We start from the raw sequence: 17,460 nt of genomic DNA on the forward strand, positions 1-17,460 counted from the left end.
CAATTTGTAATTGATGAGTTTATAATTTGACAAATATAACTCATTATAAACTGTCATCGTAACACTATGATTTATGAGAGGGAGTTCTACAATGACACACAAGCGTGTGAAGCCGTTAAAAAGAAAAGAAAAAAATTGACAGAAAGCCAAATCAATCAATATTCAATTGTCAATAGAAAACGACACCGGAGAACTGATACACAACGGCTATTTATTATGGCATTGTTGACCGTGTAGTCGTAGTGGTGGTGGTCGTAATAATACATACAGTACTAATTATACAGTATAGTACGAATTAGTCATCCTGACTTGCTTTTGGTTTCAGTTTCTGAATTTCTGAATCTCTTATCTTTATCCCATAATTAGCAAACGCCCCACCCCCACGGCCCACCCACCAAGCGCGCTCCATGTCTACGGAGGCGCGTCACCTCACCCGCTTCCCAATTTCAGTGAATTTTGATGTTACTGTCAAGAATATTTGATAAGGACCAGAGCTGTCATTTTGCTATTTAAATTAATTTTGTTTTAATATTTTTTTGGTTAATTTCACTTTTTTTAATTAATTAAAAACAAATAATGAGAATATCGAGGTATTTATCGACGTGGCAAATTTTAATTAAATAAAAAAAAAAATTTGTCTTCTACCAAATGAAGAGCTTTCCATAGAAATATTGAACACCGACGATGCCCCTCAACGTCAACGAAAACTATAAAAAAAAGGACACTGACATTGAGATTATAATGATAGCATTGAATGCAACGGCACAACACGTGGCCAATGCTAAGGGAGAACCCACAGAAAAAGGGACGGTTACCGTCACCATTAGGCGCAAATTAGCACTGACCAGTACCACTTTTGGAGGCTTTTAGTGGGTTCGGTGCGCCGTGTTAGCGTGGGTCACTTAAATGCCCACATGTGATTGGATTGAGAAGATTAGATTAGAAAATAGAAACCCTTAAAAATAAGTCGCTCACTAAAAACTGTGCCGTGCCCCAAAATTAAGGCAACTTTAAACCGAAAAACAAAACCCACTTATATTTTTATGTAATTATTTATCAAAATTTAAAAAAAAGTGGGTTTGTGTGTTAACGGTAGAGTGTAGACTTGTTAGAGGAGGAGTAATGAATTCTGTCAACCACTCTGTCCACTCCTTAATAACAAAACCAAACTTTTCTTTCTAGACCAAGTCAGATTTCTCTTTCATAAATGTATCGGTGAAATTATCAATAATATGGAAGAAAATGAATGAATGCAAAGGGAGGAGAGGAGAGAAAAGACAGAAGGAAAAAATGGGATCTTTTTTTTATTGATGAAATGATTGGGGGTAAAAAACAACAGTATTAATAACAACATATTCTTCATCCTTCTTTCCACTAACCCAGTAAACTAAGTACCCACCAGACATCCAATCTCCCTCAGGGCTTCCAATTTGTTGTATATATCATCACATATATACATGTACAGATCGTCAGATCCTCTCTTCTAACAGCCTGCTAGTTCTTACTCTCTCTAAAATGTGGCTAAGGGACCAGATTTAATCAAATTGTACATACCTCTGAATTTTTTTTATTTTTTTTCCTCTCAACGGAAGTGGGGATACAAGAACCAGGCTGACCTACAAAGAAAATGGAAAAGGAGTTCCAAATAGAAAAAAAAAAAAGGGAAAATGACAAAAGGAAATGGGCAGGAAGAAAATGGAACCACAGGACAATGAGAAATGAATGAATAAATAAAAACTGCAAAAGGGGCTAAGCTACCTCTCTGGGTTCCATTGGCTAATGAGATTATTATGTGGTTCTGATTTATGTCACAGTTGTCTAGTAATCGTTTTATGGTGGAAGCTGGGACGGCAGTGGAAGAGTGTATTCCCATCGAATTGGGAGGTTGGGCAGCAAGAAGAAATCTAAAATTGACAGAAGTACAATATATAGTCTTTGAGTTCTAAAAGCTGTAATGCCTCACCGAGTGTTCCAACATATCACGACTAGGGCAGACAATTTCCTTCACCCGGCTACCTTTTTTGTATATCTTGAACGTTGGTACAATCCTCACATTCTCAGCATTTGCAACTGCCGGACTCTCATCAATGTCCACCTTTTAATCAAAAAAACAAAAATTAATATAAGAAATCCACTTTCTTTATTAATATAAGAAATCCACTTTCTTTCTTTCATTCTCCCCTGAACAAGTAAAAAATCAAGGGCTCAAATATAAAGCAACTGAATTACCTTAAGAAAATTTATCGAAGGGTAGCGGCCGCATAATGTATCCACAAATGGAGATATTTGTTTGCATTGTGAGTTAGATGCCGATTTGAAATGGACAACAGATACACCTGTAATTTTTTAAATACAATGTTAAAAGGATTCTATAACAACATTGTTTCTCAAATTCCAAAATGCAGGAGGAATGCTTACCGGGTAAAGATACTGCAGCTCTGAACTGCTCAAGACCTGAAACTTCCTCTACTTCACCACCAAATTTCATATTGTAAACTTCTTCACCACGAGATTTCTTCAATGCAACTTGCACATGAAATAGGGACTCAGCAACTTTGTTGTCATCTGGAAGTTCCCTTCTTAAAACCTCATAATCTCTCACAGCATCAGCCCACCTTTCTAGCTGCAATTTGCCACAATTATCACTGGATATATCTACAAGCAGTTAAGCAAACAATACAAGTTTTATCAGACACCATACCTTGCTGTTTGAGGCAGCTCTCCGAAGAAGAGCTTTGGTATAATTGGGTTGAATACGCAAAGCTTGGTTGCAGTCTTCAACAGATCGCTCCCAAAGCCCCAGCATGAACCAACAAGCTGCTCTGTTGCAATAGAGAACAGAGTTTGATGGATCAAGCTTGAGGCCTTCTTCGTAAGCTGCACAGGCTTCAGTGAACCTTTCAGATTTGAAGAGATCATTGCCACGGGCACGAGCTCTTGCCACAAACTTGACATTGTTTAGCAGTACCGCAACTTCAACATTCCGAGGATCAATTTTCCCAGCTTTCTCGGCAGCTGTAACTGCATTCTCAAACCTGCAAGACATCCATTATCTGTTCTCACTCTCCCCTTTGGCATCTTATTTCTGACAAAGCATAACAGTTAGAACTCACCTTCCCAATGCCATTTCAATCTGAGCTCGGACAAAGAAGGGATAAGCTTCAGAGAGCATTCCAAAAAACGGAGTCTGTGAGCAAGAGACAGTAGGTGTTTCCAATTTGGGAATGTTTGATAGGCTTGATTCAGCATCTTCAAGTTGGTGGAGTTTCAAAAGTGCTTCTGCTCTACACATAAGGAGCTGAAATTTCAATTTGACCCAGTTAAGCCATTTGTTACTTTCCATATGCACCATATTCATTACAACAAATATCAGATAGGCATTTACCTGAGGAGAAAAGTCAGCTCCAGCAGCAATGGCTGCTTCACCTTCCCTTAGCACACTCTTCCAATCACGAACTTTCCGAGCATCTGTGCATTTGCTAAGATGCTTCTCTACTGCCTGTAACTTGTGCAACTCATTTTGATCAGGCTGCTGCCCAGGCAAACAAAGGTGGCTCCTGGCCTTCTCAACCTGCCCTAACCTGTATCAAAATTCATTTAATGGCATGGCCAAAACCTATAATGGATTTCGACTATCCAAAAAGATATAAACAAGCAAAAGACTGGCATCAAGAACCTAAATCATACAAAAGTAGTCAAAAAACTGAAACATATGCAATTAACAAAGTGATATCACATTGCCAACAATACTTTTAATTATTGAAAGCAATAAAAAAACCTATGATCAGTGTGTTGAAGGAGAATCAACAAAAGAGAAGTTAAGTGACAAAGTAAATGAAACCCAAGAAATCAGGAAAAATAAGATGAGAAACCAAGAAATTTAAGCATTCAAGCTAATGCCTTTTTAGGACCAAACAAATCTGAAACAAAATGAACTCAGATAGAAAAGGTAAGCGGTAAAAGAGAAAAAAGGAACTGTAGATAGTCAATGTCAACACATGAACAAGATCTAACAATCCAATATATAACCAATTTCAATACTGCATATCGACGTATCAACAAACGCACACTCACTAGCCAATGAAATCAGGACATCCAAAATTAAGAAACACATCAATAAAATCAGTACAAGATCAATAATTTCACCCACTAATGCATCAACCTAAGTAAGAATAACCATCTACATAACCAAAGCACGGATTTGACCACCCATTACACCACAAAATCCCCAAAATTTAGGCAATTCATAACCCGTATGATAAACATCAAACAGCATAAAACATTCTCATCAACAGTCNCTAAAAGCTGTAATGCCTCACCGAGTGTTCCAACATATCACGACTAGGGCAGACAATTTCCTTCACCCGGCTACCTTTTTTGTATATCTTGAACGTTGGTACAATCCTCACATTCTCAGCATTTGCAACTGCCGGACTCTCATCAATGTCCACCTTTTAATCAAAAAAACAAAAATTAATATAAGAAATCCACTTTCTTTATTAATATAAGAAATCCACTTTCTTTCTTTCATTCTCCCCTGAACAAGTAAAAAATCAAGGGCTCAAATATAAAGCAACTGAATTACCTTAAGAAAATTTATCGAAGGGTAGCGGCCGCATAATGTATCCACAAATGGAGATATTTGTTTGCATTGTGAGTTAGATGCCGATTTGAAATGGACAACAGATACACCTGTAATTTTTTAAATACAATGTTAAAAGGATTCTATAACAACATTGTTTCTCAAATTCCAAAATGCAGGAGGAATGCTTACCGGGTAAAGATACTGCAGCTCTGAACTGCTCAAGACCTGAAACTTCCTCTACTTCACCACCAAATTTCATATTGTAAACTTCTTCACCACGAGATTTCTTCAATGCAACTTGCACATGAAATAGGGACTCAGCAACTTTGTTGTCATCTGGAAGTTCCCTTCTTAAAACCTCATAATCTCTCACAGCATCAGCCCACCTTTCTAGCTGCAATTTGCCACAATTATCACTGGATATATCTACAAGCAGTTAAGCAAACAATACAAGTTTTATCAGACACCATACCTTGCTGTTTGAGGCAGCTCTCCGAAGAAGAGCTTTGGTATAATTGGGTTGAATACGCAAAGCTTGGTTGCAGTCTTCAACAGATCGCTCCCAAAGCCCCAGCATGAACCAACAAGCTGCTCTGTTGCAATAGAGAACAGAGTTTGATGGATCAAGCTTGAGGCCTTCTTCGTAAGCTGCACAGGCTTCAGTGAACCTTTCAGATTTGAAGAGATCATTGCCACGGGCACGAGCTCTTGCCACAAACTTGACATTGTTTAGCAGTACCGCAACTTCAACATTCCGAGGATCAATTTTCCCAGCTTTCTCGGCAGCTGTAACTGCATTCTCAAACCTGCAAGACATCCATTATCTGTTCTCACTCTCCCCTTTGGCATCTTATTTCTGACAAAGCATAACAGTTAGAACTCACCTTCCCAATGCCATTTCAATCTGAGCTCGGACAAAGAAGGGATAAGCTTCAGAGAGCATTCCAAAAAACGGAGTCTGTGAGCAAGAGACAGTAGGTGTTTCCAATTTGGGAATGTTTGATAGGCTTGATTCAGCATCTTCAAGTTGGTGGAGTTTCAAAAGTGCTTCTGCTCTACACATAAGGAGCTGAAATTTCAATTTGACCCAGTTAAGCCATTTGTTACTTTCCATATGCACCATATTCATTACAACAAATATCAGATAGGCATTTACCTGAGGAGAAAAGTCAGCTCCAGCAGCAATGGCTGCTTCACCTTCCCTTAGCACACTCTTCCAATCACGAACTTTCCGAGCATCTGTGCATTTGCTAAGATGCTTCTCTACTGCCTGTAACTTGTGCAACTCATTTTGATCAGGCTGCTGCCCAGGCAAACAAAGGTGGCTCCTGGCCTTCTCAACCTGCCCTAACCTGTATCAAAATTCATTTAATGGCATGGCCAAAACCTATAATGGATTTCGACTATCCAAAAAGATATAAACAAGCAAAAGACTGCCATCAAGAACCTAAATCATACAAAAGTAGTCAAAAAACTGAAACATATGCAATTAACAAAGTGATATCACATTGCCAACAATACTTTTAATTATTGAAAGCAATAAAAAAACCTATGATCAGTGGGTTGAAGGAGAATCAACAAAAGAGAAGTTAAGTGACAAAGTAAATGAAACCCAAGAAATCAGGAAAAATAAGATGAGAAACCAAGAAATTTAAGCATTCAAGCTAATGCCTTTTTTGGACCAAACAAATCTGAAACAAAATGAACTCAGATAGATAAGGTAAAGGGTAAAAGAGAAAAAAGGAACTGTAGATAGTCAATGTCAACACATGAACAAGATCTAACAATCCAATATATAACCAATTTCAATACTGCATATCGACGTATCAACAAACGCACACTCACTAGCCAATGAAATCAGGACATCCAAAATTAAGAAACACATCAATAAAATCAGTACAAGATCAATAATTTCACCCACTAATGCATCAACCTAAGTAAGAATAACCATCTACATAACCAAAGCACGGATTTGACCACCCATTACACCACAAAATCCCCAAAATTTAGGCAATTCATAACCCGTATGATAAACATCAAACAGCATAAAACATTCTCATCAACAATCAAGCATTATGAATATCAATACAACCAACAAAAGACAGCTTCATTCACCCATCTAACAACCTCACAAAAGCAAAATCCTTCTCACCAATGTAGCTCAAAATATCACCAGAACTCACATATATACATCCACCAATAATCAAGCAAACATTCTCCGTACAACTTAAAACAAAACCCAAAACACCATACTCAATTAATCCATCAGGTTGACCTGACAAATTAAACCATTCTCACCAATGTACATTAAAGATCAGCAAAACTCACAAGAACCGCGCACACCCTCCAAAACTCGACCCACAGTTATCAAAATAATCAACTAAAAACCCCTAAAAAAGCTCAAACTTCACTCTCACGCTCACCTTATCAGCAAAGATGCCAAACGTTGATGAGCCCTCCAATAATTAGGATCCAATCTCACAGCCTCCTCGCATTCCTTGACAGCCTCCCAAATCCTCCTTAAACCCGTCAAAGCTGCTGCCCTATTACTCCGATAAGCGGCGTTTCCCGGCGCTAAAGCTATCGCCCTATCATACATACTCAAAGCCTCACCAAAACATCGCTTCCTATAAAACTCATTTCCTATTCTCTTCAACTCCTCGGCATCTCCACCGCTAGCTCCGCCTCTATGAATCTTACCACCAGCCACATTTTCCGGGCCCACCGCTACACCTCCTCCGCTTCTACAAGACGAAGCAGTGGAAACGTTGCTACTCCCGCCACGCATTATGCTTCCGTGCCCATAATGACCCGAACCGGATCCAAGCGTGTCGGTTCTCGTGCTCCGGTTAGCCGTTAGACCCATTCCCGTTTTCAATATTTTTCCAGATGGACAGATGTTGCCAGTGGGAAGTACATTAATGGGCGGTGAGTTGACGGAACTCTGGTTCTGGTGCTGACCGGAGTAGATTAAAGGGTACGCGGATCCGGACTCGGATCTACTATGACCCACCTTCAAATTACGGTTAGGAGCGGTTGGGCTCGTTTCACAGGAACCAGAGAGTTCACCGGAGTGGCTGTTAGGGCTAGATTCAGGCCTTTTGGCAACTGGATTGGACCTCGTTTGGCCGGAGATGGATCCGGAAGAGCTAGAGCTGGAGCTGGTGGTGGTTGTGGTAGTGGTAGTGGTAGTGGTGGAGAGTCCAGTGGTTCGAGTCCGAAGTGGCGAGACCGGTGACCCTAGATCGAGTTCTCGGAAATCGGGCTTGTTCATTTCGCAACTGAAGGAGTCATGAATGGAAAGATTATCAAACCCTAAGTCAGTGGTGATGTTCTTCCCGGAATGCGACATTCTAATTGTCAAAATTAATCAAATTAGCGAACAAGAAGACAAAATGGCGAGATGGACAGTCAGATTCTCTCTTGGGTTTGTTTAGTAACAGCAATGTGTGTGAATGTAACTAAGAGAAAGTGAGAAAGGAAGGTATTGAAGAGGAAGAAAAGGGAGGGGAAGAGGAGGAGGAGGAAGAAGAAGAGGGTTTGAAGAAGGAGGCATGAGATGGGGGAAAGAAAGAAAGAGATGGGGATCTCGTGATATATAAAAGGAGGAAGCAAAGAATGAATGTGAGGGGGAAAATGGTAGAGATTGAAGAGTGAGAGGGTTTTAGTTTTCCACAGGAGAAGAAAGAAAAGAGAGAGAGAAGAACTTTTTTTTTTTTTTTTCTTCTTTTTCTTTTCTTCCTTTCACCCACTGCTTCACGAGACACCTTTCTTTCTTTCACTTCTCTCTCTCTCTCTGTCTTCTATTCTCTATTCCTCCTATTTCTCTGTCTTTTCCATTATTCTCATTTTTTATTTTCTAATTTTTAACATTATTATTTTAAAATTATTTCGATTTAAGCACGTTTTCTAAATATTTATCGGATCTCTTAATTTTTTAGTTTTAAAAATTTATTTAAATTATATTTCTATGAGTTTTTTATATTTATATAACATAAAATGCGAAAGCACAATTAATCCATGTTCATGAAATTTCTAATAATTTATATAATTGGTGATTTATTAACAAAGAAAATTGGAATTAATAGCATATCGATACAAAATTATTTTAATTTGAGTCTCATATATATATATAAGCACGTGTGTGCGCGAGAAAATAAATTATGATGAAATATATGAAAAATAAAATAAAATTTTGGAAAAAACTTAAAAGACTTAATAATTAAATAATGGTTAATTTAATTTATACTAATTTTATGCTTGCTTGGATACTCAAAAGTCTTTATAATTGGCTTTATTTGTTGTTTTTATTTGATTTAAAACCATGCTATTCAAATAGCCCAATTTCTTTTCTATGGAATTTGACAATACTCTCTTGCTCATATTTTTTGTTTATTTAAAAAAAAAAAAAAAAATTTGTCATTTATTAATCATAGCCAATTGACCCTTAATTTCTCCACTACTTAAGTTTAAATTATTATCATATTTACTAATCCTATCCAAATTGGCTCCTAATTCTTAGTGCTGCGCATAGTAACTCCATGAAATGTCTAAATTCTATCTTATATATATTAATCAACTTACCTTTATTACATAAGATTCATATTTAACCAAGCATTAAAACAAGTTAATGAAACTATTCTAAAAAATTCAAACTCTTAATTACGTTATGTTTAAAAAAAAAAAAAAAAAACAGAAATTCCTGAAAAAACTAAATCAAATAACTTTATTTACCTCTTGGTCATATTCATATTCATAAGGCATGAGTGAAATTAATTCTTACAATTAAGAGGGATTAATGAAATTTATTATAATATTAATACAGATAATTATAATTAATTAGTTACATATTCATATCACAAGACTAAAAATCTTGATATCATGTTAAAAAAAAAATTATTTTACTTATATTAATACATTAATATAACTAAAACAATTTATTTTTAATATCCTTTTAATTACAATTAGTAAAAGCGGCTATGTTAGAATTCACTCGACATAATTGCTTACCTGTTTGTGCACCCGCATGAAATTACAAGCCAGTGAGGTGCCCGGTGCCCCGAATGTGTTGTGATTTTATTTTTTTCGTTCCCAAACAAAGCAGTCCTTTACCACGTTTCATATAATGAATGGTTTGTTACCCCACTTCGACACAACACATATTAAGATAAAGAAACTTTTTACTCACTTCCACACTTTACTATATAAATAAGCACTTTATATTAATTGATGAAATACAATCAAAATTATTTTTAATTTGATTGTACAATAATTTTATCAAATCAGTTTAAAATTTAAAATTTAAAATTCAAAATTTTATTATGACGAAAATAAATCAACTTTAATGTCATGTTTAATGATTTAATGGTAAACATAACATAATTAACATTCAAATATGGCTAAAATAAAATTTTATAATTTAATGCACATTATCAGGACTATAATTGTCTATTTTTAAATTATTATTTTTCTAGTGTTTCCAAATATTTTACAAAATGTGATAGATATTTAAAAAAAGGGTGTGAGTGGAAGCAGGGGAGTATTTCCTGATTTAATAAGTTATTTTTCATTAAATTTCTGAAAGCTATAATCCTAGATTCCTGTACTTTCTAGATTTTTCACTTTCTTACGCAAGCCAAAGCTAATACAGGATTTTAAAGACCCATCCATTCGAATCACCGATTACCACCTCAAATTTACATTACTACTCCTTCTTTATGCTATTACTACCAAAATGCTTCAACCACAAGTAAACGTGTTTTTGGTAGAAAAATCTTCTTTTAAGTGAAGAAAAATTATAAAAAAAAATGTTTGAGACTATTTTGTAACTTTCTTTTTATGATTATGCATTATTATTAAAACATTATTTTAAGGGTTTGAAAATTAGTTTACATATTTTCTTGTAATATTTTAATTTCTTTATAAATATATATTTTATTTAAAAATTTTATAATTTCAGAAAACTTTTTGTTAATTTCAGTATAATATTATGAGGTTGGTGTAATAACTGTAATCAAATACATTAAATTATATATCACTTAATTTTAGGGGTGTAAAAGTCAAATTACTGTTTTCGGTACCATGAAGTCAATTCAAATATTAGCCGAAAACTGTCAATTTCAATCCAATAAAAAACATGCAGAAAGGCATATTAGCAAATAACATAGGCAACAAGGGCGGATATGTAAATTCACAAGGTGCTCCAGACAGTCGTAGCTGACCATGTGCAACAGAGAGTATCGTTCCAGCTGGCCCATTCAGAGGGAACCCCAGGTGTGACAGTGGCATCCAGCTAAGCGTTTAACGGAGAAATCCAACGCCGTTAACATGATCCCCTGGATATGCCCATGAACGATAGTTATAAATTACAATCAGCGTTAATGGACAGACGTTAACGAGATGGTGACTGCAGAGGCTGAGGCCAGCACTGTAGTCGCAGAGTAGGGGAATGATGACCAGGCGACCTAATTTGGAAACTCTACAGTACATATTTAATTTAATATAATTAATTATTAAATACCAAATGATTATATATTTAATATATTGTTTGATCCAAAAAATTTGAACGGATAGATAAAAACAATTATTTTAAAATTTATTTAAGTCTTTAAAATCAATTTTGGATGACAAAAATCCAATTCTAACTGTTTTATTTTATTTTTTTAAATGGAATTAATGCCAGGTCAGCAAGATCCGGCACAAGTAGGAAATGATCCCTTGCGGTGTGGTACACAGTAAAATTGTAATGGTGGACAGGTTTGAATTAGAGACGTGTGGGTAGATGCTAGAATATTCTATGTTTTGTCGCATGGCGTTTGGTGACGTGGCATGAAAGCGGGCAAGTTGTTTTCTCATTTTGGTTGTATTCTAGTGGCGTTATCAAGATGCAATATTTTAATTGATCACTAATTTTTTATTATAATTAAAAATGAATATAACCTGAACTAAATAATGTTACAAATTATTCCTACAATATTTTAATTAATCACCAATCATCGAAGGAAATTTATAACCATCGTTTTTGCTTCAAGTTACAATTAGCATCAATGAAAGATAAGAGTTTAATTATATTGTTAAGTTTGGATAATGTATATTATAATTTTATGGAACCAACGTCATGATCCTTGTTCACCTAATTTAAAAACCTGATTTGTTAATTATCAAACACCATGTATAAATGATGGAGTACCTTGGGCAAATTTATTTATTTATTTTTACTAAAAATTTTATTATAGAGTAATACTCTTGCTCACAAATCAATCTTTCTTTCTAACGTAATGTTGAGTTAACAACTTCATATAGTCCCATCACACACAAAACATTAAATATTAATTAATATAAACGATATTCTTAGGGACAAACAACCTTTCTTCATAAAGAATTGTCATTCCTTTATAAAAACATTTTTTTTTTCATAAAGAATGATTGTTTTTTGTGAATAGAATAAATTCTTATGAATAACGTCGTTCATCCCAATATCGATCATGTTATTTAATAAAGTCGAGTTGAATTGAGTTTATACGAATTTTACGGTTTTTTTTTTTTTTTTTCGTATCACTCAAACTTTTAATACAATGTCCAAAATGTTTTTGATAAATTTTATAGAATAATACATTTAAAAATAAATCTCTTGCACAAGACACATGCATGTATTCTTCGAATTTACTAAATCTTATCAATCAAACAAGCTTGTACATAAAGAACTGGATGAATTTCCTTTTCCAAGAAAAAAATATAAAAAATAAATATTCTTTATAACAAAACATAACTTATCAACTAAAAAAAAACAGAAATTATAATCAACAACTTGATTAAAAGAAATTAATTTAATATTTAATCTTATTTAATAGGCTCTCCTCGAAGAAGTAGAGAATCAATTCTTAAGCTTACATCTTCTAGGGAAGGTTCACTGCATGAACTATATAGTTTGCCAAAATTTAGATGCATCCTCATAGGGCATTGTACATATTATATAAATGTCATATAAATTAAAAAGCTTTGTTTCTTTCAATTGTCATTTGTGAATTATTTTAGAGAAAACATTTTGCCTACCCAGGTTTGCCTTAATGACATTTTTCACCCAAAAAGTTTCAAAATATCGCTTTCCACCAACGTTTATTCTGTTAATACTCAAATAACTTCAATTTCTCACCAACTTTCACAAGTTATGGAAGTCAGAGTAAGAGGGTTTTTGTAGAGTGAAGGCCAATAGACGAATGGTAGTATGATTGAATATTACCATCGAATAGCTAAAAATCAGTTAAGAACAGAAATCATAGCTTTGTAGTTGTCACATTGACGAAATATGTCGGGTGAAAGAGGTTTTGTAAAAAGAGACCAGAGGTTTAATGATGTGACGGAGAGAATTTTTGCCATGGAATCTACTGGAATCGACTTTGGGTATATAGTAAAATATTAACTTTGGGTAAATTGTATTTTAAACCTTTTGGTGTGAAAAATTGTTATTAAGGCAAACCTGGGTGAAAAAGTCTTTACTGTTAATTTTAATTTAATGTTGATCGAGAGGGTAAATCAACGTCTCAAGTTACATGTAGAACAATTGAGAATCTCTCTCACTCGACCGATATATAGTGGTTAATTAGGCAAATAATTAACTCTCTACCACATAATTCTTTTTTTGGTCGGTTATTAGATATATATTTATATGAATAAAGTGATGACTGATTGATAATATGTGGCACGCTAATAATTTTTTATTAGGTCTTAATTTTGGTTGTTTGAGAGTTAATTAATATATATTTGACAAAAACAAATTTAATTATAATGTGCTCCTAACCACTAACTAAAGAGATAGTAATGGTTTCTGTTAGTAATAAAATAGCCGCAACTAAACCTAATCCATTCTTTAAACTAAGTTTGAAATCTTTGTTCTAACTTGTACTTAAGCTAGCCCACTAGCTAGAGTGTCTTCTTCATCAGTTGAGTGCTTTATTTATTTTTCCAGGGTGGTTGAAACGTAATTTTTATTCTCAGAAACGAGTTATCGTGGGATTGCATGCTTCACCCACCTTAAGAACCAAACAAACTGTTGAGAATTTTTATATAAATCTTAAAAAATTACAGTTACCCTTGATTCTTGGAACTTCTTTCTGCACAGCTCTGGTTGGAACCAAATATGGACTGCTATTTTGGCAACAATTAACACCGCACCGTCTCATGATCTTCTGCAGTATGTAAACAATTAATGGAATATTATGAATCAATGGTGATAATTGGGGAGGCCCCCGTGGAGAGTATAAGTGATAACTCCATACAAAAAGAGGTTAATATGTAATGAAAATTTACAGTAGAAAAACAAAGTATATATGTATATAGAATGATAATATAAGCGAAACAATGATTGAGTCTCAGCAGAAAATAACAAAATCCCACATATGATTGTTCTGACCTCTACAAAATGGGCATCACATGCCTTTATTTAATTTCCTGTTTTCCTCAGTTCACTCAACCGCCCATTATTTCTTATATCCATAATACATGAGGGAGAGAAGAAATAACAACACAACTTTATTGCCAATTGATTTTTTTTGTACCTCACTCATCAAAATTAAACAGAACTTTCGTGGGGAGGAGAGGGCCTCTTATCCTGCAAATTATAACTAAAGAGATCAACATAAACTGTAAGTATTATTAGAAGAAGATAAGAGAACCTAATCGATAAAAACAAATGGGATTGATGGTGAGACAAATACTTAGCTGCCATTGAATGAAACTCATCACTACTTTCTTTAATCAATCCATCTCTCTCTCCTCTCCTCTCTCTTATAGTGGAATCCAAGGTGCTCCTTTAGCAGACAATGAAAGCTATATATTTATCTCTTTGCATGTCTTTTAACACAATTCTATGGATTATGGAATATACATGTGGACCCTCATAAAGATAATATATATAATATAATAAAATAATAATTCCTCTATTTCTTACATGCAGTTTTACGAATTGAAGGTACGAACCCTATTCATAACTATTCTTTAAATAATATACATTTAGGAAGTTAGCATAAGAAAACTTTCTTAATGTTGTATGTGTTGGAATAGACCTTTGTTTGGTCACTTAGAATAAGTTTTTCAAAGTTGAAAGTATGTGATATATATCTCACTTCAAGTTTGCATCATGAAAACTGTTCAATGACGAGCCTTGAGCAATGGATTAAAGTTTAAGGTATGAAACCCTTTTCATAACTATTTTTTAAAAATAAATATCACACTAATCTGTTAGATGTGTGACATCAAATGACTTTTTCTGCATCACTGAAATGAGTCTTTTAATGTTAAAAAATTGTTAATGATATCCAACATCATTGAGTCAAAAAAAGACGTGTCTAAGCGACTTATAAATGACACTACCCTAACGTTATAATTGAAGTATAGAGACATGACGGTGATCCTATTGCACCGAAAAACTCACTTTTGTAGTCCTTAATGTATATTAGTTGGGAATTGTATTGTGTAAACTTTTGTTGATACTGACGGGCGGCCAAATGAATGGGATGGACCTATACGATGGGGTCAATATAATACAAGGCGTATATTGAACATGGCAATGGGACATAGAAGGCAAAAAAAGAGGGCGTTTTCTAGCTTTCTTTGTGAACAGTTGTAATCTATAAACTGATGAAATCTTCAATTTTTTTTTTCTTGGATCTGACACCTATGATTATTTCTGTCCAAATTTCCTTAAACTTTTCTAATCTGTCCTTGCCTTTCCATTTGAGGTTCCTCACAGCCAGACATTTTAATTTTTATGGCAAACCTTTCTTGGTTTACTCACATGGCATCTAAAACCCTTGTTTTTCATTTATTAAATGATAGGGCTTGGAATTTATCGGATATAATTTAGAAATGAAGAAGAGATGGGAATGGAAATGTCATTAGTATAGTAGTCTCAAGTCTCTCCTCACATGTGACTCCTGCTCAAATGCTTCACTTTTTCAAGAAAAAAAACAGAATCCCATACTAAACATGTTATTTTGTGGCCCAATTTCTCGCAGAATCTTGCTTTAATTTACTGTAACATCACAATAATTTACTTTCTATTTCACTCATAAATACGGTTTCAGATCAGCATCATTATTTCCTTCTTTAAACTCCATGGAATTTTCATATTCATACAGCTCATCTTCTTATGTTGTGTTATGTGGTCAAGGAGGGCGTAGGACTGGCAGTCGCAGAAGAGGATAAGAAATATTGACAGTTAGAAGGCTGGGTGATGAGATAATGACATGATGAAGATAAAGGATATAACCATAAGAAGAAAAGATGATGAAAAGTGAAATATGGTTTTTTAACATATAGACACCCCTTGTGGTTTAGTGAAAGAAATGTGACCCACATGTTTGGAATACTTCACTCTTGTAATACGGAGCCGGAGGTTTTTTAAAATGAATGAAATCGGCCACATTAAAATTACCTTTTAGGAGGGACGTTTTTATCCAAAGAGTGCTCAACAAGATTGAACATTGGGGTCACTGATCCTCTTTGATGGAGTATTAGAACATAAAATCCATTAGATAATAACTATATATTGGTTCTAAGCCATCTCTAGAAAGAAGATCAGAAAAATCAATGCTTCTTTTATGTTGTTGATCTTTTCCTTTTCTAATTGTTGTTTTTAGAATGTAATTACCCTTCTCAATCCATGACTTAATGTTAAAAAAACAAAAAAAAGGTTTTATGAGTTCATGAGTTTGAGTCCTCACAAACACTAATAGGGTTGGTCACTGGACTCTTAACTAACTTAAGCTCTAGATCTCGAAAGATTAGTTGAGTACACGTAAGTTGGTCCGAACAACTTGGTGATAAAAAAAAAAAAAATTACTCTTTAGAATAATGAATATACCTCTATTTTGTCTTTAATCATGCAATTAAAGAAGCTAATTAACATCCGCAAACATCGAAATATTAAATGATTTTAAAATGTTAAACTTTGACATTTGTATTCACCATTTTCCCTTTATGATTATTACTTTTTCACAAACGGTAGTACAAGAGTATAAGTGTGTCATACCCCAAAACAAGTGGGTCTTCTTGTCATTTCACTAAAGCTGACGAGTGTCTAAGTAAAAAAGCTCGTGAAATTTGTGTTGTGTTATTATACAGAAAACAAAAACAGTTTTTACGTAAAAGGTTATAGAAAACGATTCCTCACTGCCAAAGTCTACCCTAAAATCATGGTTTCTCTTGCATTACCATGTGGCCATCACGTGTTTCTCTTTCAGCTCCATGACAAAAAACTCTCTTTCTCTTCCTTATCCATCGCCAGTCACCACCAGTATTTACAGAGACAAATTTGCATTATCATTTTCAGTTAAATGCCATGAACCAATGGCCAAGTTTCGGTCAGGCTGATGATGACGATGATACTTTCATATTCTACCACTCTCACTCGCTTCCCTTTCGCCTCTGTAAAACCCTCAGTTTCTACAACTATATCCTTTCTTTTTTAATCACTCCAAATAGTTTGCGTTAAAATGCTCAAAACTTTCTGCCTTCTCTGCTCTTCAATCGGTGCCATGAACCCCATAAAAATGTATGCAGAAAACAACAAGTTATTAGCCGACATATTACAGTATTCAAATCTCTATACGGTTTTGAAGATTAACAAGATTTATAATAAAGTTGCAGATTAAAGGGGGGATTTATTTCTTTTGTTTCGATCATGAGATGAAGATGGAAGTACTGAAGCCATGATTATTGGGACAGAAACTAATAATATTAAAAAAAAAAAAAAACCTTAAAATTTGTGTGTCCGTACTCTGGGAGATTTCAAAATTCGAGACATTCTAAGGTTTTGTAGCTGTTTTTGTTCATGTCTCACACATGGCGAGTCAGATCATTGGAAAATGGAAAAACCC

At 34.5% G+C, this 17,460-nt stretch overlaps 2 protein-coding genes across 2 annotated transcripts; both read right to left on the reverse strand.

Moving 5' to 3' along the window:
• Positions 1-1,284: 1,284 nt before the first annotated feature.
• On the reverse strand, positions 1,285-3,772 carry LOC116125267 (TPR repeat-containing thioredoxin TTL1-like). Its single transcript, XM_031410998.1, has 6 exons — positions 3,386-3,772; positions 3,114-3,298; positions 2,702-3,035; positions 2,419-2,623; positions 2,230-2,336; positions 1,285-2,095 (listed from the first exon to the last, which is right to left on the reverse strand). Exons 2-6 carry the CDS (start codon positions 3,290-3,292, stop codon positions 1,943-1,945), a joined length of 978 nt encoding a protein of 325 aa, XP_031266858.1. The 5' UTR covers positions 3,293-3,298; positions 3,386-3,772; the 3' UTR covers positions 1,285-1,942.
• Positions 1,285-8,293, reverse strand: LOC116125266 (TPR repeat-containing thioredoxin TTL1). The gene is made up of 8 exons (XM_031410997.1): positions 7,009-8,293; positions 5,742-5,937; positions 5,470-5,654; positions 5,058-5,391; positions 4,775-4,979; positions 4,586-4,692; positions 4,315-4,451; positions 1,285-1,958 (listed from the first exon to the last, which is right to left on the reverse strand). The coding sequence occupies exons 1-8, from the start codon at positions 7,935-7,937 to the stop codon at positions 1,943-1,945; spliced, it is 2,109 nt and encodes a 702-aa protein (XP_031266857.1). The 5' UTR covers positions 7,938-8,293; the 3' UTR covers positions 1,285-1,942.
• Positions 8,294-17,460: the final 9,167 nt, after the last annotated feature.

This window comes from Pistacia vera, unplaced genomic scaffold, assembly GCF_008641045.1.
Source record: "Pistacia vera cultivar Batoury unplaced genomic scaffold, PisVer_v2 Contig162, whole genome shotgun sequence".
Taxonomy (NCBI): domain Eukaryota; kingdom Viridiplantae; phylum Streptophyta; class Magnoliopsida; order Sapindales; family Anacardiaceae; genus Pistacia; species Pistacia vera.